The following is a 27,327-nucleotide window of genomic DNA, read 5'->3' as shown; positions in this document are numbered from 1 at the left end:
ATGTATTTGATAAAGGCAATATAAGTATGTAACAGTGAATTGCATTCACACCAATTGAAATTAGTATCAAGACAGTGTCAGTCACACAGGCCTGTCTTTCATGGCAGCTGCTATCTGTAAAATCAGGACCAGTCATGTCTCCAGTAGAGAGAGAGGGACCACTCACAGGGTTGTCCTTGCAGTCCTCACTGAGGACCTCTGGGGCGATCCACCCCTCGGTGCCGGGCACCCCGGACCTCCTGCTGAAGCTGTGTCGGCCCACCGCCAGCTTCTTACACAGGCCAAAGTCGGATATCATGGCCCGCACCCGGCTGTGGGCGTTGGGCATGGACACCAGGATGTTGTGGGGCTTCAGGTCTCTGTGCACTGGGCACGGGAAGAGTGGAGAAGATCAGATCAGGCTGGAAGAATAATCTGTAACCTAAGGATCTTAGATGTTTACTGTACCTAGTCCAGGTGCAGTAGTCTTGTGATTCTTATTGAAAATATGACTGTATGGGTTTGACTGTAACTGATATTGAAAAATGGGAGGTTAACCTTTGTTTTCTTCATGAAAACCTATATTAAAACCTAGTGGAGGTGCACATCTTGTGATTATTACCTATATTAAGGGAGTGCAGGTGTGCCAGTCCTGACATGGTCTGCTGCAGCAACATCACAGGCTCCAGTCCATGGCGGTCAAAATTCTGTCTCTCCACATACTGAAAAAGGAAACACAGAGTCCGCAACCAGTGACTGAGTAAAAGTAACAAAAAAAGTTTAAGAGGATGAATTAATTAATTAATTAATTAATTAATAGAGAGCGTAAGCTGATAGGTCAGGAAGAGAGAGGCTGTTGTAGGACATAAGACAACTTTGGAGGGCAAGATACATTTGGCTTGTGGGCCGCATTTGGCTCATGGGCCGGGTGTTGCAGACCCCTGTGTTTGGTGGTCAGTGCGGCTGCAGTACCTCTTGCAGTGAGGCGGCACACAGCTCTATGGCGATGTACTGGAACTGCCGGTCCCTCTCGGTGCAGAAGTAGCGGATGACGTTGGGGTGCTCGTCTGACTCGCGTAGCAGGTCCACCTCACGGTCAGCAAAGCTGAAGCATTCTGGGAGGATCCTCTTGACCGCCACGGCACGGTTGTCAAACTGACCCCTGGGGGACAGATCAGGGGAAGGTTAGTAGAACACTCCTAAACAGACACTTTACAAAGAAAGGTTGACTTATTGTCTGTATGTTTGTAAAACATAACTTTTTTTAAAGGGTCCCAGTTCTCTAGCCCTCTGCTGAAGTGTGCACTTACACAGAAATAAATGGGGATGCGGCCAAAGAGTCTCTAGAGAGTCTTTATGATCAGTAGAGGTGATTGAACGACTGACTGAGCAGACCTAAAAAAGACACTTCATTTTGTTACAAATGTAGAAACATTAGATTGGGTTGAGACTTACTTATACACGATGGTTCCCTCTGCACCGTGGCCCAAAACATTTTTGGCCCGGAACGTTATCTTTCCAACTCTGACCATGTCAGAGTCCTCATCTGATTAACCATAAAAAACACATCAGATATTGGAATCAGAAGAGTATCTTACTCGAATTTTCAAAACAATACCCAGGCATCAAGATGAATAGAGCGTTGCTAGACCTGATGCAAGTGTGAGTGTCAGTGTATGTGTGAATCAATGCGTGTGCCTTTATCAATGTGTGTGTATCCACTTGTGTCCTCCATACCTCCGTCCTCATGCTCATTGGCGGAGCTGCCCAGCTCGGACACAGACAGGTTGGAGTGGTTGGATGCGCGGGGGGTGATGTTGGGGGTGCCGTTGGGGCTGCTGTGGTCTGAGTCAGCGTCCGGGGCCAGCAGGGGAAGGTCGGTCCCTGGGGGAGGGAACGGCTGTCTCCTCAGGAGATCCAGCCTCTCATCCAACTGCCTCTGGAACTGTTCATGCTGCAGCTGCTGCTGCTTGTGAACACTCTGGGAGAGGAGAGATGGAGAGGAGAGGGGATGAGTGTGTGTGTGTTTGTGTTAATATAAACCAGAAAACAGGGTACATGTATAAGTGAGTTATAGAGTGTTCATGTCATATCAGGTATGTGTTATATCTATAACTCAACATTTCAACTAAACTGTGGCCTTACTTCCTACATTGAACACAGAGCCTACCATCATACTGGAACTAAACTGTGGCCTTACTTCCTACATTGAACACAGAGCCTACCATCATACTGGAACTAAACTGTGGCCTTACTTCCTACATTGAACACAGAGCCTACCATCATACTGGAACTAAACTGTGGCCTTACTTCCTACATTGAACACAGAGCCTACCATCATACTGGAACTAAACTGTGGCCTTACTTCCTACATTGAACACAGAGCCTACCATCATACTGGAACTAAACTGTGGCCTTACTTCCTACAACGAAAGCTACCTCCCACCGAATAAACTCGCCTTACTTCCTACATTGAACACAGAGCCTACCATCATACTGGAACTAAACTGTGGACTACATTTTCCTCACTCTCATTTTCAGCTTGTTGACTGACAAGTCTGTCCAGCCAGGTAGTAACAGCCACAACCATACACCAGATCACTCACCTTGGGGTAGATGATGATGAAGGCTACCCAGCCGGCCAGGAGGAAGGTGCTGAAGATGATGGTTGCCATGTCTTTAAGCATGGAGTCCACAGGAGCCTCTACTCTCACCGGTGTGGTCAGCCCCGGCTGCTCCTGGATGGAGGTGACCACCGGGGGGCTGGGGCCCACAGTGGGGCCGTCTCCCATGTCACTCTCATTCACCTTCTAGGGGAGGAAGAGGGAGAATATATTTTTTGTACCCCAACAAAATCAAATCAAAGAGGAGAGGTTAGTTGGCATGCTGAAGGACTGACACACACCTCCTCTATGGTCTTCTCTGTGGTGGGGGGGATGACATTGCCCTGCTGGCGTGGGATACTGTCAGGGAACTTCTCCAGGATCTTGTTATGGGCATCAGGAGGCATCTCATGATGACCTGGGAGAGAAACGTATCCAACCATCATCACTATGATGATATTCCACATTGTGTGTAATAACATCTATATAACATCTATGTATCTATATAACATCAATAACATATTCTGAATCCTTTAATCATCATCATACTGACATCACTCTCAAAACCACCTTCCATCCTTATTCTCCTGCCACAACTGCATTGAAGTGTATGGACAGTGTTTGTGTTCCACATTTGACAACTGACTTTGAGCATCTAGCAGAGGGCTCTATAATTACACAATGTAGACACCGGAGGGCGCTAGACACCGGAGGGCGCTAGACACTGGGCAATGCATGAGAGGAGTGTTTTCTACCTATGAGGAGCAGGTGGTTCCTCATGAAGTTGATGCGGTTGCGTTCCCTCAGGGCAGCGTTTAATTTGACGCTGGTCCTGTGAGTGATCACACACTCCTCCTCCACGGTCACCTCCTGGCTGTTAGGGCCCTCCAGCATGGGGAAGGTGCTGCCGCGGGGCTACAGGAGACACACAAACCACTAGATTATTATGGATCCTTTATTTAACCAGGGAAGTCACCTTGTGATTGACAATGCTAATATAGTTTAATGTTGTTAAATGTTGACAGACATGACTACCTCCTTTACTACTTAGAAGGAAACTGAAATAAGTGGGATGTCAAGATCAAATTAATCTCAACATTTTATTGTAAATAGATACAAAATTCCTAGGTCCATTTATAAGGGGTCTTGCTGATACTATCCCATGTTCCTCTGTGCTGCAGTGACCCAGGCCTGAGAGGGGCATTGTGACCTGGGTTGTAGCCAGGTAAACACCCAAACCAACACTAGTGCAGGGTCCCTGGGACTCTTAACACACATCTTTGATTTTGGGCTGTGATCACCTCCCAGAAGCTTCCAGTTGTTTGGTGATGTTCTAGATTCTAGATGGAATGTCACGTTTTGTTCTAACACAGAAGTGCCTAGTGTCACTCACCACGACCGTGACCCCATCATGCACCAGGGAGGGCGATGCGTACAGGCTGGTGGAGTGCTTTCCTACGTAGAGTGTGGCCCTGTGAAGACAACAGAACAGGATAGTCTTAATCTTAGCCTTAAACATAGTCGGGTTAAGAGAAGCCTAATCGTCTACCTTAACCAGGACTTTTATAATAGGGAGATTCTATATTATACTGTAGACAGCTTTGATTTGAGTCAGAAAACTACACTCTTGGTTACAAACAGACAATTTCACACACACACTACAAGATCACCCACTGAAACTGTTATTTCTCGTTTCTTCTGAAAGCTGGTTTAAATAGAAGTACAGAACTGTATTGTGAAACCACGACTGAAAGAGGCCATCTGTGTTGGTTGGATGTGCATCATTTGTTCATAAAGGGATAAATCTCTGCAAGTCCTGACTACACCACCACTGGCTCGTGCAATCATCAAACCTAGATATAAAACGGATCTTCAATACCCCATCAATGATTCAGAGCCCTGGAATGCATATCAAAGCTCTAACACGACTGGTAGAGTTGGGGCCAACCCCTGTTCTCAGGATGGGGAGATCAAATACCATAACATGTGCTGCTTGCAACATCAACATCAACTTACTCAACCCATCTTACATTACTTGTCAGACTTCAAGAGTTTAGCAGAAGCATTTTCAAAGGGGCCGTTTACAAAAGAAATGCCTTGAAGGAAAACAATCAAACAGATTCAGAGTAAATTATTTAATTAATCATCAAAGAGAATGGAAGTGGCTAAATAAGCGTGACAAACTACTTCAATAGGAGTCAAAGGAGAATGGTCTTGGCTGAAATGCTGTGGCAAATGCTCAAGGGGAGAGGCTCTGCTTGGAGTCTTGCTGAGCATAGACTGGAGCTGATAGAAACCAATCAACATTGTATAGAAAAGGGCGGGGTTTCTGTTCCTAACCAATCAGGACGGAATCCTCAGCCAGATATGCAAATGTCATACAAATATACACATAAATAATGGGATGAAACTTTTTCATTGTCACTTTTTGACAGGGAAGATTCTCTATTTTATCCTCATGTCATTGTTTTTCTAGAGTAAATACCCCAGGGGATGGGTATTTTAAAGTGTAGAGCTGACTACTGTTTTAGTTTGAACTTTCATGCAAATCTTCCCATAGCCATGGGCATTGAATGTGCATACACACACACACACACACATATACATATATATATATACACATACACACACACACACACACACAGTGGGGAGAACAAGTATTTGATACACTGGCGATTTTGCAGGTTTTCCTACTTACAAAGCATGTAGAGGTCTGTCATTTTTATCATAGGTACACTTCAACTGTGAGAGACGGAATCTAAAACAAAAATCCAGAAAATCACATTGTATCATTTTTAAGTAATTAATTTGCATTTTATTGCATGACATAAGTATTTGATCACCTACCAACCAGTAAGAATTCCAGCTCTCACAGACCTGTTAGTTTTCCTTTAAGAAGCCCTCCTGTTCTCCACTCATTACCTGTATTAACTGCACCTGTTTGAACTCGTTACCTGTATAAAAGACACCTGTCCACACACTCAATCAAACAGACTCCAACCTCTCCACAATGGTCCTCTGTAGCTCAGCTGGTAGAGCACGGCGCTTGTAACGCCAAGGTAGTGGGTTCGATCCCCGGGACCACCCATACACAAAAATGTATGCACGCATGACTGTAAGTCGCTTTGGATAAAAGCGTCTGCTAAATGGCATATTATTATTATATTAATGGCCAAGACCAGAGAGCTGTGTAAGGACATCAGGGATAGAATTGTAGACCTGCAAAAGGCTGGGATGGGCTACAGGACAATAGGCAAGCAGCTTGGTGAGAAGGCAACAACTGTTGGCACAATTATTAGAAAATGGAAGAAGTTCAAGATGACGGTCAATCACCCTTGGTCTGGGGCTAAAATAGAGACTCTTCCCTGTCAAAAAGTGACAATGAAAAAGTTTCATCCCATTGTCTGTGTTTTTCTATGAAAGCATAAGCCACATACAAAGTAATATCTTAAGTCAGGATTTTGCAGCCTCCATAGCTGAGTAACTAAAGGGGAGCCACTGTCGTTCACACGGTCTACTTACATGAGCTTGTTCTTGGGCTTCTTCTCCTTGGGGAAGGGATACTTCCACTGCGTGATGCGGCCCACCTCGCCTGACATGAAGGTGAGGTAGCGCAACGTTTCCACAGCGACGTTGGTGAGCGGCACCTTGCGCAGGCCCTCGCGCTGCCAGATGTACATGGCCACCACGGGGGAGTTGTAATTCTGGATCCACTGGACGTCACCCGACTCACTGTCCACTGTCACCACCAGCCCGTCACCGTTGGAGACAAAGTGGGCCATCTCTATAAGGAGAGGGGGAGAGGAGGAGGGGGGGGGTTATGTAAACTGGGTGTACGTATTGCATCAGTACAACTATGTGAAAGATGACGTGAGGTGGATAATATATACACATATATAGAAAGAGGGAGAGAGGGAAAGAGAGATGGAGATGTGAGGAGAGAGAGAGAGACGTGAGGAGAATCATATTTAATATTGGTTTCCTTAATATTGGATGATGTTCTATAGTAATATGTTGAGGATAAAGACAGTATAAAATCCTCTCCCTGGATCTATGTAGTATGAGGAATGCCTTCAACCAGAGAACAGGGCCGGGACGATATCAGTACCACAATTGTCATTAGTATCATGGCAAGAAAACGTATTTAGGAAAACAGCCCGATTGTTGGAAACCACCATCATTATGTTGTCATCCAGAGTCACATTCATTTATTTTCCAAGCTATTATAGCACACAATATTTTACATACAGCAGGTTTTTAAAAGGACCAAAGAGTCTGATCTGCTTTGTGTTTTCATTTTTGCCATAGAAAATATATTGTGATACTGGTATCATCACAGCCCTACCAGACAGCATATCTCAAACAACGCAGTCTCTCTCACACACACTGCCTGCATTCACTGTCGCTATAGAGAAGTAGTATAAAAGCATGTCTTACTGTATTTGGTGTCATCGTCAGGCAGCGTGGAGGCGTAGTCGAAGTAGGTGGCATTCCAGCGGAGCTCTCTACTCTTGGTGTCGTACATGGTGATGGTGTACTCTGGGGAAGACAAAGGGACAACGTGATATACTGTAGCCTATAACATGTAGGATATGCCAGAGTAGTGAACCTAAACTCCACAGGACTCAACCCACGGTGATGTTGTGCTTTGGGAAGAAATGGTGAGACCGCTTATTACAACTATACAGCCATGCTAGCTATGGTGACAACACTGGCCAACTTAGAAAAACACAGGATAACATGACAGAAGTCCAAATTCATGTTCCCCCGACAGAGTCTCCATGTCTCAAAGCATTTACAGGCTACTTCTTGGACTGCTGCCCTGGCAGCCTGACCCTTACAACTGCCATAAATATCTACAACAAGCCACAGACAAGTCATCTAAAGTGACACATAAAAGTCTCCCCCAGCCGCCAGCCAGCCAGCCAGGTGGGTGGGTGGGTGTGGTGTGAGCTACAGGGGCCTACCGGTGCGTCCCAGGTAGAGCAGGGAGGAGGAGGGACACAGCATCTCAGCAAAGGAGGACGTGAGGGTCTGCTGCTTCTCCCCTGTCAACAGGTCCACCACGTACCACAGGTCCTGCTTCTTACCTACACACGCACGCACACAAAGTGATAAAAAACAGACATAAGGACATCATGAGGACACAAACACATGGACACAATAGGGCTGGGTGTTTTGATGGGCGTTGATGTCCGCTTCTCATGTTGTCTTTTTGGTCTGGTCTCCTTCTCTCCTGCTGTGACCGTGCACCTTCCCACTGACACACACACCAAGCCCCTCCCCCTTCCACTCACAACTACAAAGATGAGAGATCACTTCTTCCTCTAAGACAAGCGTTTTCAACTCGCTATTTGTATTTTGAGGTCTGGTCCAACAGATTCGATCATATGGACACCGAAAGACATTGATACAGTAAAATGATGTGATAGATGAGTTAACCTTTCTAACGACACCCTTTTTATGTCTCAACTCCCCAAATTGCACACAGAGCAGACACTACTAAAACAGGAGTATCAACGAACATTGATTCTGGAAAATTCATGCTCCGTTTCTGTCGCGCGCAGCATTGCGTACCGCTAGGAGCATTTTAGCCAAAGACTATTATACAAGGTCTAGTCTATGTTTTTATAAATATGCAATAAGCATAAAACACAAATATATCCGGAATTGGCAACTCATTCTCATTCTGAGAAATTTGGTAGGCCATTTTATTTCAACATCTGAACAAATTGGACAGGTTAACATGCTGTTCAAACTGTTATGGGATGGACAGAAGGGTGTATTCATAACAATTCAACTGTTCTACCTTGTTAACTAGCAAATAGATCCAAGTTGGCTACTCACTAGCACGTGGGCTTGGGCTTCAGAGATTTTGTATGAGACCGGTGTTCATTTTCTATAATGCCTGCTACAAGAAGTTACTTATTATTAATAAATGTGTATTATGCATGGCTCTTTTTAGGCCACATCGCCCAGCCCTAGGAAACACAGAGCAGTCAGCCTAATAACATTGGAAAAACCTACTGGTCTCTGGTCTGAAAGCAGAGCCAAACATGCAGTTGAACCGCATTCAATCAGAGTTGTTTATTATCCTTATTATACTTTGAGTGAATGGGTGGGACAGTTAAGTAAAAACACAAGTGGACTAGACATGCACCCAGCATTCTCCCAGATGGTATTGGGTGTTTACCTACCTATAGTATGTTATTAAAAACACCCCCATGCCCTAGTAGTGCACTGTCTCCCTATTGCGTTGTTGAAGGGAGTGACACTAATAGTTATTCTGGCAGGACTATAATAACTACGCCTGATGGATTACGAAACAGTGGCCTATCTGCAGTGCTGGTGGCCCCACCCCGTGAGTAGGATGTTGTTGGCTGAGCTGTTCCTCAAACTGACTCTGCAGGGCGACTTTAGACTGAAGATTACAGTTGTTTGTCTAGCACAGTGTGAGGTGAAAATTGCCATTGGCCAACAGGTTTGACAATTAACACAGAACATTCTCCCTTTGTGCTCGCAGTGGCTTCAGTGAATGGGTGTGAACACTTCTACAGGACTGACTAGAAATGTGACATCCATTTTCTCCGCTGAACAATGGCACGGCAGATAGGTTAGATTACGTTAACGCCTTCGGACCGCAGTATAGTCAAAGGAGCAGGGGTTATGATGACCGTGAGGTGAACGGAATGCTAATGTAGTGTAACGTCTTGTAGTTCTAACCAGATTAGATTCATTCATTAGAGGTCAGCCTGATCGGGACTTGAACGGTTGCCACGCTTGGTAGAGCAGGTATCCATGACAACGTAGTCCAACCTGTTCCTGGTCTGTTCTAAATGTCTACATGTTATGTCAGTGTGTGTCATATACTCTAGGTCTGAGAGCTGGAAGACTTACCCATGTAGAGGATCCCGTCAGAGCTGCGGCAGGGCGACGCCTGGACCAGCTCAGGTATGGTGAAAGGCAGTTTCTGTGGAAAACAGGGAAACGTTAGTTGGCCCACTCATAAGCATGTTTACTGTGAATGTATCAATATCAAGGGGTCAATGTTGAGCAATACTATTTCATAATAAACCACATACACCATGCCCACACTCACAATCTCACACAGACTTTGCTACTACGCCAAAAACAGAAACATGATGCGCGCACAAACACACACACACACACACACCGATGTGCACTACATGTTTTGCGTGACTTGCTTATCACCTGTGGTGGGCAGATATGCAGTGGCCTTCTAGAGAAAAAGGAAACTGTCAGTTCCTCTCTAGTGATGGGTGACCCTGCTAGTCTAATAAAGGGGTTCAGTGGTTCCTCTCTAGTGATGGGTGACCCTGCTAGTCTAATAAAGGGGTTCAGTGGTTCCTCTCTAGTGATGGGTGACCCTGCTAGTCTAATAAAGGGGTTCAGTGGTTCCTCTCTAGTGATGGGTGACCCTGCTAGTCTAATAAAGGGGTTCAGTGGTTCCTCTCTAGTGATGGGTGACCCTGCTAGTCTAATAAGGGGGTTCAGTGGTTCCTCTCTAGTGATGGGTGACCCTGCTTGTCTAATAAGGGGGTTCAGTGGTTCCTCTCTAGTGATGGGTGACCCTGCTAGTCTAATAAGGGGGTTCAGTGGTTCCTCTCTAGTGATGGGTGACCCTGCTAGTCTAATAAGGGGGTTCAGTGGTTCCTCTCTAGTGATGGGTGACCCTGCTAGTCTAATAAGGGGGTTCAGTGGTTCCTCTCTAGTGAGGGGTGACCCTGCTAGTCTAATAAGGGGGTTCAGTGGTTCCTCTCTAGTGATGGGTGACCCTGCTAGTCTAATAAGGGGGTTCAGTGGTTCCTCTCTAGTGAGGGGTGACCCTGCTAGTCTAATAAGGGGGTTCAGTGGTTCCTCTCTCTTACCGTCAGTCCCTCGTTGTTCTTCCCTCCTAGAGAGTACAGGCTGCCATCGTTAGGGTCAGGCAGAAAAGCTGGTCTACGGCGAGAGAGGGGGATGGGGGAGATAAAGAGAGAGAGATGAGGGAGAGAATGTTAACACTCCGACAGATCATACATAATTCAAGGTGAAGTGTGTTGTGACACCTGTACGCTATAGGCCTAAATAAAGTTGGATTTTATTGTTGGATAGGGCTTATACATTGTCAGATCAGTCATCAATGAACCCTGTTGTATTTTGAATAGAGTACAGTCTTATTGCTCAAGCAGAACAGGACAAACACAGCTACAGTGGGGGAAAAAAGTATTTAGTCAGGCACCAATTGTGCAAGTTCTCCCACTTAAAAAGATGAGAGAGGCCTGTAATTTTCATCATAGGTACACGTCAACTATGACAGACAAATTGAGAAAAAAAAATCAAGAAAATCACATTGTAGGATTTTTAATGAATTTATTTGCAAATGATGGTGGAAAATAACTATTTGGTCACCTACAAACAAGCAAGATTTCTGGCTCTCACAGACCTGTAACTTCTTCTTTAAGAGGCTCCTCTGTCCTCCACTCGTTACCTGTATTAATGGCACCTGTTTGAACTTGTTATCAGTATAAAAGACACCTGTCCACAACCTCAAACAGTCACACTCCAAACTCCACTATGGCCAAGACCAAAGAGCTGTCAAAGGACACCAGAAACAAAATTGTAGACCTGCACCAGGCTGGGAAGACTGAATCTGCAATAGGTAAGCAGCTTGGTTTGAAGAAATCAACTGTGGGAGCAATTATTAGGAAATGGAAGACATACAAGACCACTGATAATCTCCCGCGATCTGGGGCTCCACGCAAGATCTCACCCCGTGGGGTCAAAATGATCACAAGAACGGTGAGCAAAAATCCCAGAACCACACGAGGGGACCTAGTGAATGACCTGCAGAGAGCTGGGACCAAAGTAACAAAGCCTACCATCAGTAACACACTACGCCGCCAAGGACTCAAATCCTGCAGTGCCAGACGTGTCCCCCTGCTTAAGCCAGTACATGTCCAGGCCCGTCTGAAGTTTGCTAGAGTGCATTTGGATGATCCAGAAGAGGATTGGGAGAATGTCATATGGTCAGATGAAACCAAAATAGAACTTTTTGGTAAAAACTCAACTCGTCGTGTTTGGAGGACAAAGAATGCTGAGTTGCATCCAAAGAACACCATACCTACTGTGAAGCATGGGGGTGGAAACATCATGCTTTGGGGCTGTTTTTCTGCAAAGGGACCAGGACGACTGATCCGTGTAAAGGAAAGAATGAATGGGGCCATGTATCGTGAGATTTTGAGTGAAAACCTCCTTCCATCAGCAAGGGCATTGAAGATGAAACGTGGCTGGGTCTTTCAGCATGACAATGATCCCAAACACACCGCCCGGGCAACGAAGGAGTGGCTTCGTAAGAAGCATTTCAAGGTCCTGGAGTGGCCTAGCCAGTCTCCAGATCTCAACCCCATAGAAAATCTTTGGAGGGAGTTGAAAGTCTGTGTTGCCCAGCGACAGCCCCAAAACATCACTGCTCTAGAGGAGATCTGCATGGAGGAATGGGCCAAAATACCAGCAACAGTGTGTGAAAACCTTGTGAAGACCGACAGAAAACGTTTGACCTGTGTCATTGCCAACAAAGGGTATATAACAAAGTATTGAGAAACTTTTGTTATTGACCAAATACTTATTTTCCACCATAATTTGCAAATAAATTCATAAAAAATCCTACAATGTGATTTTCTGGACAAAAAAATTCTCAATTTGTCTGTCATAGTTGACGTGTACCTATGATGAAAATTACAGGCCTCTCATCTTTTTAAGTGGGAGAACTTGCACAATTGGTGGCTGACTAAATACATTTTTTCCCCACTGTATGACGGAAGATTCACAAAAGGTTAGAGCAATATGGTGGATAACGCCTATATGGTGGATGGTGCCTAACGGTGGAAAATGTATTTGCTTTCACCAGTCAAGTTCTTTCACATACAGTGGGGGAAAAAAGTATTTAGTCAGCCACCAATTGTGCAAGTTCTCCCACTTAAAAAGATGAGAGAGGCCTGTAATTTTCATCATAGGTACACGTCAACTATGACAGACAAAATGAGAAAAAAATCCAGAAAATCACATTGTAGGATTTTTAATGAATTTATTTGCAAATGATGGTGGAAAATAAGTATTTGGTCAATAACAAAAGTTTCTCAATACTTTGTTATATACCCTTTGTTGGCAATGACACAGGTCAAACGTTTTCTGTAAGTCTTCACAAGGTTTTCACACACTGTTGCTGGTAGTGGCCGGGGACTTTAATGCAGGGAAACTTAAATCCGTTCTACCTAATTTCTACCAGCATGTTAAATGTGCAACCAAAGGAAAAAAAACTCTAGACCACCTTTACTCCACACACAGAGACGCATACAAAGCTCTCCCTCGCCCTCCATTTGGCAAATCTGACCATAACTCTATCCTCCTGATTCCTGCTTATAAGCAAAAACTAAAGCAGGAAGCACCAGTGACTCGGTTAATAAAAAAAAGTGGTCAGATGACGCAGATGCTAAGCTACAGGGCTTTTTTGCTAGCACAGACTGGAACATGTTCCGGGATTCTTCAGACAGCATTGAAGAGTACACCACATCAGTCACTGGCTTCATCAATAAGTGCATCGATGATGTCGTCCCCACAGTGACCGTACGTACATACCCCAACCAGAAGCCATGGATTACAGGAAACATCCGCACTGAGCTAAAGGGTAGAGCTGCCGCTTTCAAGGAACGGGACTCTAACCCGGACGCTTATAAGAAATCCCGCTATGCCCTCCGACGAACCATCAAACAGGCAAAGAGTCAATACAGGACTAAGATTGAATCGTACTACACTGGCTCTGACGCTCGTCGGATGTGGCAGGGCTTGAAAACTATTACAGACTACAAAAGGGAAGCACAGCCGCGAGCTGCCCAGTGACACAAGCCTACCAGACGAGCTAAACCACTTCTATGCTTGCTTCGAGGCAAGCAACACTGAAGCATGCATGAGAGCACCAGCTGTTCCGGATGACTATGTGATCACGCTCTCCGTAGCCGATGTGAGTAAGACTTTTAAGCAGGTCAACATTCACAAGGCCGCAGGGCCAGACGGATTACCAGGACGTGTACTCCGAGCATGTGCTGACCAACTGGCAAGTGTCTTCACTGACATTTTCACCATAATCCCCGTGCCCAAGGACTCTAAGATAACCTGCCTAAATGACTACCGACCCGTAGCACTGACGTCTGTAGCCATGAAGTGCTTTGAAAGGCTGGTCATGGCTCACATCAACAGCATTATCCCAGAAACCCTAGACCCACTCCAATTTGCATACCGCCCCAACAGATCCACAGATGATGCAATCTCTATTGCAATCCACACTGCCCTTTCCCACCTGGACAAGAGGAACACCTACGTGAGAATGCTATTCATTGACTACAGCTCAGCATTCAACACCATAGTGCCCTCTAAGTTCATCACTAAGCTAAGGATCCTGGGACTAAACACCTCCCTCTGCAACTGGATCCTGGACTTCCTGACGGGCCGCCCCCAGGTGGTAAGGGTAGTTAACAACACATCTGCCACACTGATCCTCAACACGGGGGCTCCTCAGGGGTGCGTGCTCAGTCCCCTCCTGTACTCTCTGTTCACCCATGACTGCATGGCCAGGCACGACTCCAACACCATCATTAAGTTTGCCGACGACACAACAGTGGTAGGCCTGATCACCGACAACGATGAGACAGCCTATAGGGAGGAGGTCAGAGACCTGGCCGTGTGGTGCCAGGACAACAACCTCTCCCTCAACGTGACCAAGACAAAGGAGATGATGGTGGACTACAGGAAAAAAAAGAAGACTGAGCACGCCCCCATTCTCATCGATGGGGCTGTAGTGGAACAGGTTGAGAGCTTCAAGTTCCTTGGTGTCCACATCACCAACGAACTATCATGGTCCAAACACACCAAGACAGTCGTGAAGAGGGCACGACAAAGCCTATTCCCCCTCAGGAGACTGAAAATATTTGGCATGGGTCCTCAGATCCTCAAAAAATTATACAGCTGCACCATCGAGAGCATCCTGACTGGTTGCATCACCACCTGGTATGGCAACTGCTTGGCCTCCGACCGCAAGGCACTACAGAGGGTAGTGCGTACGGCCCAGTACATCACTGGGGCCAAGCTTCCTGCCATCCAGGACCTCTATACCAGGCGGTGTCAGAGGAAGGCCCTCAAAATTGTCAAAGACTCCAGCCACCCTAGTCATAGACTGTTCTCTCTGCTACCGCACGGCAAGCAGTACCAAGTCTTGGTCCAAAAGACTTCTCAACAGCTTCTACCCCAAGCCATAAGACTCCTGAACAGCTAATCATGGCTACCCGGACTATTTGCACTGCCCCCCCACCCCATCCTTTTTACGCTGCTGCTACTCTGTTAATTATTTATGCATAGTAACTTTAACTCTACCCACATGTACATATTACCTCAACTAGCCGGTGCCCCCGCACATTGACTCTGCAACGGTACCCCCCTGTATATATAGCCTCCCTACTGTTATTTTATTTTACTTCTGCTCTTTTTTTTTGTTGTTGTTTTATTTTTACTTTTTTTGTTAAAAATAAATGCACTGTTGGTTAAGGGCTGTAAGTAAGCATTTCACTGTAATGTCTGCACCTGTTGTATTCGGCGCATGTGACCAATACAATTTGATTTGATTTGATTTTGGCCCATTCCTCCATTGCAGATCTCCTCTAGAGCAGTGATGTTTTGGGGCTGTCGCTGGGCAACACGGACTTTCAACTCCCTCCAAAGACTTTCTATGGGGTTGAGATCTGGAGACTGGCTAGGCCACTACAGGACCTTGAAATGCTTCTTACGAAGCCACTCCTTCGTTGCCCGGGCGGTGTGTTTGGGATCATTGTCATGCTGAAAGACCCAGCCACGTTTCATCTTCAATGCCCTTGCTGATGGAAGGAGGTTTTCACTCAAAATCTCACAATACATGGCCCCATTCATTCTTTCCTTTACACGGATCAGTCGTCCTGGTCCCTTTGCAGAAAAACAGCCCCAAAGCATGATGTTTCCACCCCCATGCTTCACAGTAGGTATGGTGTTCTTTGGATGCAACTCAGCATTCTTTGTCCTCCAAACACGACGAGTTGAGTTGTTACCAAAAAGTTCTATTTTGGTTTCATCTGACCATATGACATTCTCCCAATCCTCTTCTGGATCATCCAAATGCACTCTAGCAAACTTCAGACGGGCCTGGACATGTACTGGCTTAAGCAGGGGGACACGTCTGGCACTGCAGGATTTGAGTCCCTGGCGGCGTAGTGTGTTACTGATGGTAGGCTTTGTTACTTTGGTCCCAGCTCTCTGCAGGTCATTCACTAGGTCCCCCCGTGTGGTTCTGGGATTTTTGCTCACCGTTCTTGTGATCATTTTGACCCCACGGGGTGAGATCTTGCGTGGAGCCCCAGATCGAGGGAGATTATCAGTGGTCTTGTATGCCTTCCATTTCCTAATAATTGCTCCCACAATTGATTTCTTCAAACCAAGCTGCTTACCTATTGCAGATTCAGTCTTCCCAGCCTGGTGCAGGTCTACAATTTTGTTTCTGGTGTCCTTTGACAGCTCTTTGGTCTTGGCCATAGTGGAGTTTGGAGTGTGACTGTTTGAGGTTGTGGACAGGTGTCTTTTATACTGATAACAAGTTCAAACAGGTGCCATTAATACAGGTAACGAGTGGAGGACAGAGGAGCCTCTTAAAGAAGAAGTTACAGGTCTGTGAGAGCCAGAAATCTTGCTTGTTTGTAGGTGACCAAATACTTATTTTCCACCATAATTTGCAAATAAATTCATTAAAAATCCTACAATGTGATTTTCTTGATTTTTTCTTCTCAATTTGTCTGTCATATTTGATGACAGACAAATGGAATTTTCCCACACTGTAAGTGAAAGGAGATGAAGGAAAGGAGATGAGGGAGCATGTTCAGACTACTAGGACACTAAGACACAGACAGACACTATCCTTTCCTTAGCTATTACCCAAAAGGAATTAGTTGTGACCCACCAGTGGCCCTTCCCACCATAGAAACACTGGGATAGGAGACAAGAAAAGGATATTCAGTGACAGGAAGTTACACCTAAAGGTCAAAGGTCATATACAACCATACCTATAACCTGGAGGTACTGTCTGACAACACTGAGGGTCAGGGCCCAGGAAGATGTACAGGTCCAGGATTCCTCCCACAGCCACCCAGGTCAGAGCAGGGCTAGGCTGCAGGACCACCTCTAGAGAGAGAAGGAGAGGTCAAACTCGGCTCAATCATTTACACCTGTATCCTGATACAGTAGAAGTACTGTGCCATGTAAACACAAAAAAAGACTGACTGCCGACATTCTGGGCAGAGCTGCTAAGTAGCATGGCCGACAGCCATGGTGGTCTGCTCGAGGCTAAATACCCATTATATTGTCAGATCGTCAAAAGAGGGATTACAAAATCTACTAGCTCAAACCAAAGCTTTCCTATTAGAACAAAACATTTCAGCTTTTGGATATGGTACATGGAGCAACATGCTTTTTTAACCATGGCATTGCTGTTGAGCAGGAAGACCCCATGAGCCTTTCCATCCCCCTCCTGCACCATGTAGAACGGATGGGAGCCATACAGGTTGGCATCGCCCTGCATGGTGAATAAAGAAGACACTTCTGACTTACCACTCCTGATCATGATTTAAAAAGGAAGCAAATTAATGATGACGACGAAGATGAAGATGATGATAATGACGTCAGACTCACATGGGGCGCCATGTCCCTGTTCCAGAGGGTGAGGGAGGTCCAATTGAGGTCCAGGCTGAGGGGGGTGTAGTGTTCCCCCAGCCCAGACATCAGTGAGGAGGCCAGGGAGGTAGACAGCTGCAGGTACTGGTCAGCATACAGCAGCGGGGCCACCGTGGTGTTCACACTGACAGACAGAGGACAGCGGTGTCATGCTTATGACAGTTGTAAGTAGGGACAGGGACATCTTACGTCATGCTTATGACAGTTGTAAGTAGGGACAGGGACATCTTACGTCATGCTTATGACAGTTGTAAGTAGGGACAGGGACATCTTACGTCATGCTTATGACAGTTGTAAGTAGGGACAGAGGCGTCCTATGTCATGCTTATGGGTGTTATACTGCAAGCCAATTTACCCTTTGGGGGTCGATAAAAACAATCCTTATCTTATGGGTTAGGCCTATGACATGGTTACAACAGTTTTATGTCAGGTTTATGAGATCTGATCAATGAACCAGTGCCAGACATACAGTCCCAGTCAAACGTTTGGACACACCTACTCATTCAAGGGTTTTTATTTATTTGTACTATTTTCTACATTGTAGAATAATAGTGAAGAAATCAAAATTATGAAATAACACATACGGAATCATGTAATAACCAAAAAAGTGTTAAACAAATCAAAATATATTTTATATTTAAGATTCTTCAAAGTAGCCACCCTTTGCCTTGATGACAGCTTTGCACACTCTTGGCATTCTCTCAAACAGCTTCATGAGGTAGTCACCTGGAATGCATTTCAATTAACAGGTGTGCCTTCTTAAAAGTTAATTTGTGGAATTTCTTTCCTTCTTAATGTGATTGAGCCAATCAGTTGTGCTGTGACAAGGTAGGGGTGGTATACAGAATATAGCCCTATTTGGTAAAAGACCAAGTCCATATTATGGCAGGAACAGCTCAAATAAGCAAAAGAGAAAACGACAGTCCATCATTACTTTAAGACATGAAGGTCAGTCAATCCGGAACATTTCAAGAACTTTGAAAGTGTCTTCAAGTGCAGTCGCAAAAAACATCAAGCGCAATGATTAAACTGGCTCTCATGAGAACCGCCACAGGAAAGGAAGACCCAGAGTTGCCTCTGCTGCAGAGGATAAGTTCATTAGAGTTAACTGCACCTCAGATTGCAGCCCAAATAAATGCTTCACAGTGTTCAAGTAACAGACACATCTCAACATCAACTGTTCAGAGGAGACTGCGTGAATCAGTCCTTCATGGTCGAATTGCTGCAAAGAAACCACTACTAAAGGACACCAATAAGAAGAAGAGACTTGCTTGGGCCAAGAAACACGAGCAATGGACATTAGACCGGTAGAAATCTGTCCTTTGGTCTGATGAGTCCAAATTGTTTTATGTCAGGTTTAGGAGATCTGATCAAAGGAGATCTGATCAATGAACCATCCCATCTGGTTTGCGCTTAGTGGGACTATCATTTGTTTTTCAACAGGACGATGACCCAAAACACACCTCCAGGCTGTGTAAGGGCTATTTGACCAAGGAGAGTGATGGAGTGCTGCATCAGATGACCTGGCCTCCACAATCCCCCGACCTCAACCCAATTGAGATGGTTTGGGTAGAGTTGGACCGCAGAGTGAAGGAAAAGCAGCCAACAAGTGCTCAGCATATGTGGGAACTCCTTCAAGACTGTTGGAAAGCATTCCTCATGAAGCTGGTTGCCAAGAGTGTGCAAAGCTGTCATCAAGGCAAAGGGTGGCTACTTTGAAGAATCTCAAATATAAAATATATTTTGATTTGTTTACCACTTTTTTGGTTACTACATGATTCCATATGTGTTATTTCATAGTTTTGAAGTCTTCACTATTATTCTACAATGTAGAAAATAGTAAAAATAAAGAAAAACCCTTGAATGAGTAGGTGTGTAAAACCTTTCGACTGGTACTGTATAAGCAGACATAAAGACCAACTGACAATGAATACTCACAGGACACGGCTGTTGGATTTCCGGCACACTATGAACCCAAAAGGGTCAGGTTGAAACTCAGTGACATAGAGGTGGTCCTGGGTTTGAGCGTTACCGGGGAAGTGGATAGGGGAACTTCATATCGCTGGGACGATAGATCCTTCAACTGTAGGGAGAAGAAACATGTTGTTATGAAACTTACACAATAATATGGTCTGAGGAGAATTACTTCTCGGTGATGAGTGATTGGTTATAGTAAAATTGATGAAAAAGTAATGAGATAAAACATTTAGTAAATACTGTATGCCCTTTTCAGAGGCAACACTTTTAAAAGCAATGTTATAGACAAAGACAATGGAAACCAAACCCTTTATCTCGGCAGGAAATATACAAGTGGTTATACATCCACAGAGACGAACCATGAGGTGCAGTCGGCCTTCTGTCTCATCCAGGACCTCCAACTGGAGTGTAGAGATATCCCGGGGCAGGTAGGAGGGAGTGGGCCTCGTGAGGGTGGCGGCCTGGCCCCTGGAAGTGGGGGTGAGGGGCCCCATCCTGTACCCGCTGTATGACGGGGGGTAGAAGCACCACGGGGGTCCTCCAGAGTGGCCTTGTGGTAGGGGGGCATAGCAGCACCCTCTCCCCTGACACTCTGTCTGGCTCAGAACTCGGTCCCGGGCACAGTCAAAGCGGCTCTCATGGGCTACCCTCCTACACTCAGCCTCTCTGGGACCACTGGAGCTGGCTGGGTGGGGGACTTCCCACAGCAATCTGTGGCTGGGGGCAAGATGGGAGCTAACCCTCTGGAGGTTCACTATCTCCTCCCTCTCACTGGCCTGTCTTGTTGCTGGATCCTGCTCTAAACCATGTCTTACTGATAGGTGTATTGGTGTCTCATCTGGTTGTTGTTTGCTAGTTAACTTTATCAGTGAGACCTTTTGGTCAGACAGGTAGCTAAGGTGTAAAAATGTTATCAAGGCCATGGTGAGCAGGGCAGAGAGAGACAAGGGAAGACAGACAACTAGACAAACCCATGTCCTGTGTCGAGTTGGGAAATCTGGGAGGTGGTGGGGCAAAACTGTCTCCAAATGCTGACGAGCAAATGAAAATGATATGAAACGGTAGCCTAAGATAATTGGCAACTATGGACGCACTACAACAAATTGTGGACCTACCACTTCCGATAGATGTTATATGTCAGCTGACAGATGTACAAAGTCTAACGTTACACATATAAACAAGACAAGGAGTGTGCCAGCTAACGTTAGCTAGAACAGACTGTAGCTAGAATTGTCTGCATAGTGCATACATAGCTAAATGTTAGCAAGAGATATTAGAAAGCCGGTGAAAATTAGGAGATTAAATGTACGCATTTTCCCCAGTACTTACTCTAGGGCAGGCCACATAAAATTAATTGAATGTCGCCGCTTGCGCACGCACGTGAAAAGTTGTTGTTGAACTGGACTGAGCGATTTCGACGGCATGTCGCTAGGGACAAACTGGGCGCAGTTTACAGTGGATGTAGCCTATACATCGATTCATTGAGTGCATTTATCTAAAGTAGGGTGTTGTATGTTAACTAGTGAGCGGTACCGGAGCGCCAAATCTAGTTCCAAAAGGCTTCTTAACAGCTTCTACCCCCAAGCCATAAGACTCCTGAACAGCTTCTACCTCCAAGCCATAAAACTCCTGAACAGCTAATCATGGCTACCCGGACTATTTATGCATAGTCACTTTAACTCTACCCACATGTACATACTACCTCAATTACCTCGACTAACCGGTGCCCCCGCACATTTACTCTGTACCGGTACCCCCTGTATATAACCTCCATACTGTTATGTTATTTTACTGCTGCTCTTTAATTATTTGCTATTTTAATTTTTTTCTTAAACTGCATTGTTGGTTATGGGCTTGTAAGGAAGCATTTCACTGTAATGTCTACACCTGTTGTATTCGGCACATGTGGCAAATAAAATGTGATTTGATTTGATTTTGTCGTGTATCGCGTCGAATGCTGGTACTTATTGCTGTCAAACAAAGAGTCCGCTTAGGCTGCACTTTGATTATAAGTTTTATTTATATCACAAGATGTCAGCAGAAGTTACAGACATGCAGCGTCTGGAGAAACAGTGTCCCAAATTAATCTGTCTGTTCTAACCCCCTCTGCCTCCAGCATATACTTATAAACAATGCAAAAATATGGGTTGCTCCCTCTGCTGTCCAATCACCTGTCTCCCCTGGGGCGTCACCCTACAAATGGCTATTTTTGAACTAACATAAACATCTTTTCAGTTCCACATGAAAAACATTAACAAAGACATAATCCTAATACACTACAATTTCAAGTGAACCCATTTCCAGTTACTGGGACTTACAGTATGTTGAGGATATTGAGGCACCATGTGAACCACTAGTTTTGAGTGATTCGATTTCGTGAAGCAGGCTCACATATTTCATATAGCTAGTGTCGTATCGGATGAGTGGTGGCAATTATTGCTGATAAACAAAGGAGTCTGCTCATACTGAATCCTTGATCATAAGTTTATTCAGATCACGAGCTTTCAGCATAAGTGACAGGTGACATGACACCCGGAGAGCGAAGCCTCAGAATGGCCGCTCTGCCTCTCTTCTTCGTTTACCCCCTATTTAAATCAAATCAAATCAAATCAAATTTTATTGGTCACATGCGCCGAATACAACAGGTGCAGACATTACAGTGAAATGCTTACTTACAGCCCTTAACCAACAGTGCAGTTATTTTAAACAAAAAAGTAAGAATAAAACAACAACAAAAAAAGTGTTGAGAAAAAAAGAGCAGAAGTAAAATAAAGTGACAGTAGGGAGGCTATATATACAGTAAAATAAAGTGACAGTAGGGAGGCTATATATACAGGGGGGTACCGTTGCATAGTCAATGTGCGGGGGCACCGGCTAGTTGAGGTAGTTGAGGTAATATGTACATGTGGGTAGAGTTAAAGTGACTATGCATAAATACTTAACAGAGTAGCAGCAGCGTAAAAAGGATGGGGTGGGGGGGCAGTGCAAATAGTCCGGGTAGCCATGATTAGCTGTTCAGGAGTCTTATGGCTTGGGGGTAGAAGCTGTTGAGAAGTCTTTTGGACCTAGACTTGGCACTCCGGTACCGCTTGCCGTGCGGTAGCAGAGAGAACAGTCTATGACTAGGGTGGCTGGAGTCTTTGACAATTTTGAGGGCCTTCCTCTGACACCGCCTGATATAGAGGTCCTGGATGGCAGGGAGCTTTGCCCCAGTGATGTACTGGGCCGTACACACTACCCTCTGTAGTGCCTTGCGGTCAGAGGCCAAGCAGTTGCCATACCAGGCGGTGATGCAACCAGTCAGGATGCTCTCGATGGTGCAGCTGTAGAATTTTTTGAGGATCTGAGGACCCATGCCAAATCTTTTTAGTCTCCTGAGGGGGAATAGGCTTTGTCGTGCCCTCTTCACGACTGTCTTGGTGTGTTTGGACCATGATAGTTCGTTGGTGATGTGGACACCAAGGAACTTGAAGCTCTCAACCTGTTCCACTACAGCCCCGTCGATGAGAATGGGGGCGTGCTCAGTCCTCTTTTTTTTCCTGTAGTCCACAATCATCTCCTTTGTCTTGGTCACGTTGAGGGAGAGGTTGTTGTCCTGGCACCACACGGCCAGATCTCTGACCTCCTCCCTATAGGCTGTCTCATCGTTGTCGGTGATCAGGCCTACCACTGTTGTGTCGTCGGCAAACTTAATGATGGTGTTGGAGTCGTGCCTGGCCATGCAGTCATGGGTGAACAGAGAGTACAGGAGGGGACTGAGCACGCACCCCTGAGGGGCCCCCGTTGCATTTATAAACAATGCAAAAAGATGGGTGGCTCCCTCTTCTGGCCAATCACCAGTCTCCCCTGGGGCGTCACCATCCAAACGCCACATTTGAACTAAGATCATAAAACAACATTCTTTGTTCCTCCAAAACAGTCATAATGTTAATACACCACACTAGCACACAATAAGTAGCTACAGTACAAACATCTTGTTATCACATCAGTCTATATAGACTCTAATAGAATAGCAGTGATCAGAAGGACCAGGGTAGACTCTAATAGACTAGCAGTGATCAGAAGGACCAGGGTAGACTCTAATAGACTAGCAGTGATCAGAAGGACCAGGGTAGACTCTAATAGAATAGCAGTGATCAGAAGGACCAGGGTAGACTCTAATAGACTAGCAGTGATCAGAAGGACCAGGGTAGACTCTAATAGACTAGCAGTGATCAGAAGGACCAGGGTAGACTCTAATAGACTAGCAGTGATCAGAAGGACCAGGGTAGACTCTAATAGACTAGCAGTGATCAGAAGGACCAGGGTAGACTCTAATAGACTAGCAGTGATCAGAAGGACCAGGGTAGACTCTAATAGACTAGCAGTGATCAGAAGGACCAGGGTAGACTCTAATAGACTAGCAGTGATCAGAAGGACCAGGGTAGACTCTAATAGACTAGCAGTGATCAGAAGGACCAGGCAGCGTAACCTAGTTAGAAAAATGTATTTAAGTGTCAATCCACAATGATACAATAATAAAATAATACAGGGGGAAAAAAAGAACTAAAACACTGTGGACCACCCAAATTTAGTTGAGGCACTAAAAGCCATCATAGTCAAACATGGTACAGGCTTCATCTATAAAGCATTAAATCATCTATACACTCTGTGACGTCACGAGAGGCTACACAGCTTTCAGCGGGATTGCTCAAGTAGTGCAAGGAGACCAGGTTCAAACAAAACAAGGATTTTATTAAAGGTCTTGGGAAATTAACGAAAATATAACCAAATTCTGTTCTCTTGTGGCTCTTAAGGGTTAACAGTTCAGGGATGTCTCTTCCACATCCAAAATCATAACTCTCCCTCGCTCAAATAACTTTTCCCCAGTCTTACTGTCTTCCACGTTGCAGCTAGTGGCCAACCCAGCAAAACGTCCTTCCAAATGTCCCACACGTATTTCCACAGGTGCATATATCCAAAGGTGAGTATTTCCCAAAGGTAAGTATCTCCAAATCCTTATATTCCTCATGGAAGTGGACGTGCAGCACTCTTGTCCTCCAGAGAGCCCAGCTTGGAGACCGTGTCTCTTCCCTTCCCAAACCTTCAGCTCATCAGCTCCTCATTTGTTTCAGCTGCGTGGGAAGATTGGCCATAGAGGGGTGGAGTTCCCGACCATACCAGCAGATGGAGCCATAGCTGTCTGGGTTTGCAGCCACCTCAGGGGGATGTAACGTCCCTCCAGGACACAGCCTCTCGTGACATCACACATCCCCCTCCTCGGGACCGACGTCCTCGTCGGGTAAAGGCAGCGAAGAAGGCATCACGCCGGGAGAGGGCGTCCGCATTGCCGTGGTGCTTGCCAGACTGCTCTCTCTTCAACTCCTCCAACTCTAGGACCAGGGACTCAGCCTCCTGTTGTCTCTCCTTGAGTTTCTTACTGAACGCATCAGCCTTGGTTTTAGCAGAGTTTAGCTTCTGTTGAGCAGCTTTCAGTTCCTTCTCTCTCTCTGCCTCCGCATTCTTCATCTTGTTCTCCAACACCTTGTACTTCTCCTCTGCCTTCTTCTGGACCTCCTTACTACTGCGCAGGGTCTCCTCACACTCCTCGATGGTCCTGCGCAGCCTCTCCAGCTCCTCCTGTTGCTTAGGGAAGGAGCTCTGTTGGAGTTTAGCCTGGAGGATATCTAACTCTTCTGTCTTCATGTCTAACTGTTGCTTTAACAAACGATACCTCTCAGCGGTCCCCTTCAGACCAGACAGTTCTTTGTCCAGATTCTGTAGCTCCGTCTCTGTGTCGGTCTGGGCACCTGCCATCCCTATCAGAGCCCGGGCAGGAGTGAGTAACTCGGAGGATTGCACCGGAGCCTTCCCAGGATGAGTCTTGCCTCTCCGTTTCCGAGGTACTCGGGTTATCCTCTCCTGAGACTCTCTCCAGAGTGGGTACAAGGCTGGGCAGTCTCGTCCAATTAGGACAGGGACGGGGAGGGAATCAACCACCCCCGCCGTCGTCTGTATGGTTCCCCGTGTGCTGGTCATTGTAAGTTCAGTAATGGGGTATTCTCTGGTGTCCCCATGGACACAGGAAACTGGGAGGACTTTCCCCGGGGTCAGACACGTTGGGCCCACCAAATCCTTACGCACCAGGGTGGCCCGGCTACCAGAATCCAGTAAGGCCTCCACATCATGGTGATTCACAGTTACCGGGCAGGTGGGGGGTCGATCTGGGCCGCCATCTACGACTCCCAAGAGCGAGGCAAAACGGTGTGTGGGTGCTGAGCTGGAGGACTCCGCAGTGGGCATAGGTTCATCGGCTGGTTTCCCACACTGCCAGGAGATATGTCCCATCTCCCCACACCGGTAACACTGTCGAGTTTCCCCCTCCTGGTGTACTCTTCTTGGACCCGCCTGGTTTCTGGCTCCCCCTGGAGCCGGGATAAGTCCTGACGTGGCTGGGTTCGAGACCTTGGGGTCCTTTGGACGGGTTCTTCCCATTTGTGGTGGGGCCGCACTCCTGGGGTCTTTTCGGGAAGCATTCAGCATCTCCGCTGTGGCCTGGTACTTTTCCACAGCTTCCACGGTCAGATCAGCCGTGGTCAAGGCCTGTTGACTGATGAACCGTTTTGCCTCATAAGGCAGGGCGCGTAGGTAACGATCCACCACAACGGCCTCCACCACCGCCGCTGCTGTATTCCTCTGCGGATCCAGCCATTTCCTTGCGATTCGGACAAGTTCATGCATCTGCGCCCGAGGAGGTTGGTCTGGTTGGAAGGTCCAGCTGTGAAAGCGCTGGGCCATACCAAACTTTGTGAGTCCATATCTGCTGAGGATCTCAGACTTCAGGGCATCATAGTCAGTAACCTGGTCAGGGCCCAGGTCCCGGACAGCATTCAGCGATTCCCCGGTTAGAAAGGGGGCTAACAGACCAACCCACTGTTGCTTGGGCCAGGCTTCCCTAGTGGCCGTGGCCTCAAATGCATGCAGGTATGCCTCAATGTCATCGGTAGCTCCCATCTTAGATATAAAGTCACTTGCCTTTATTGGGCGGGTATTTTGGACAACCCTCTGTCTCTGCAACTGCAATTCCTCTGCCTTCAGAAGGTTGGCTTTCTTTTGCTCCTCCAAGAGAGCCACGTTTGCTTGCATCTGGGCTTGCTGGCCAGCAACAAGGGCTTTCAATATGTCCTCCATTTCAGTCGGCGGGGAGCCTACGGCCAACTTGGAAAACTGGGTGATCAAACCTTCGGTATCCTCCTCTGACATGCACTATTAACGCTTGAGCTTGCCTGTATTCTCCACCACCTGTGACGTCACGAGAGGCTACACAGCTTTCAGCGGGATTGCTCAAGTAGTGCAAGGAGACCAGGTTCAAACAAAACAAGGATTTTATTAAAGGTCTTGGGAAATTAACGAAAATATAACCAAATTCTGTTCTCTTGTGGCTCTTAAGGGTTAACAGTTCAGGGATGTCTCTTCCACATCCAAAATCATAACTCTCCCTCGCTCAAATAACTTTTCCCCAGTCTTACTGTCTTCCACGTTGCAGCTAGTGGCCAACCCAGCAAAACGTCCTTCCAAATGTCCCACACGTATTTCCACAGGTGCATATATCCAAAGGTGAGTATTTCCCAAAGGTAAGTATCTCCAAATCCTTATATTCCTCATGGAAGTGGACGTGCAGCACTCTTGTCCTCCAGAGAGCCCAGCTTGGAGACCGTGTCTCTTCCCTTCCCAAACCTTCAGCTCATCAGCTCCTCATTTGTTTCAGCTGCGTGGGAAGATTGGCCATAGAGGGGTGGAGTTCCCGACCATACCAGCAGATGGAGCCATAGCTGTCTGGGTTTGCAGCCACCTCAGGGGGATGTAACGTCCCCCCAGGACACAGCCTCTCGTGACATCACAACATACATAAACAAAACAAAGTACAGTGTCAGGGTCCACAGAGGATCAGGAATAAATGATAATATTTCATAAGCAATGTAATAGA

At 46.2% G+C, this 27,327-nt stretch overlaps 1 protein-coding gene across 1 annotated transcript in view; it reads right to left on the bottom strand.

Annotated features, from left to right (window-relative positions):
- The window catches only part of LOC123491185 (serine/threonine-protein kinase/endoribonuclease IRE1-like), a 39,980-nt gene extending 19,261 nt beyond the window's left edge, over positions 1–20,719 (bottom strand). Inside the window, exons 1-19 of the mRNA XM_045221062.1 lie at positions 19,721–20,719; positions 19,323–19,467; positions 17,343–17,508; positions 17,130–17,226; positions 16,718–16,835; positions 10,472–10,544; positions 9,480–9,552; positions 7,550–7,672; positions 7,020–7,121; positions 6,105–6,366; positions 3,976–4,054; positions 3,338–3,497; positions 2,885–3,000; positions 2,586–2,789; positions 1,717–1,960; positions 1,435–1,525; positions 952–1,141; positions 602–701; positions 167–366 (exon numbers count right to left, since the gene is read on the bottom strand). Coding sequence (XP_045076997.1) covers positions 167–366; positions 602–701; positions 952–1,141; positions 1,435–1,525; positions 1,717–1,960; positions 2,586–2,789; positions 2,885–3,000; positions 3,338–3,497; positions 3,976–4,054; positions 6,105–6,366; positions 7,020–7,121; positions 7,550–7,672; positions 9,480–9,552; positions 10,472–10,544; positions 16,718–16,835; positions 17,130–17,226; positions 17,343–17,432 — 2,322 coding nt within the window. The 5' untranslated portion in view covers positions 17,433–17,508; positions 19,323–19,467; positions 19,721–20,719. The remainder of the gene's footprint in view (positions 1–166; positions 367–601; positions 702–951; positions 1,142–1,434; positions 1,526–1,716; positions 1,961–2,585; positions 2,790–2,884; positions 3,001–3,337; positions 3,498–3,975; positions 4,055–6,104; positions 6,367–7,019; positions 7,122–7,549; positions 7,673–9,479; positions 9,553–10,471; positions 10,545–16,717; positions 16,836–17,129; positions 17,227–17,342; positions 17,509–19,322; positions 19,468–19,720) is intronic.
- Between the last annotated feature and the right edge of the window lie 6,608 nt (positions 20,720–27,327).

The sequence above is a fragment of the Coregonus clupeaformis genome, chromosome 7 (assembly GCF_020615455.1).
Source record: "Coregonus clupeaformis isolate EN_2021a chromosome 7, ASM2061545v1, whole genome shotgun sequence".
NCBI lineage: Eukaryota > Metazoa > Chordata > Actinopteri > Salmoniformes > Salmonidae > Coregonus > Coregonus clupeaformis.
Note: the sequence above shows the minus strand (reverse complement) of the source record. Positions and strands in the feature narration are given on the sequence as shown.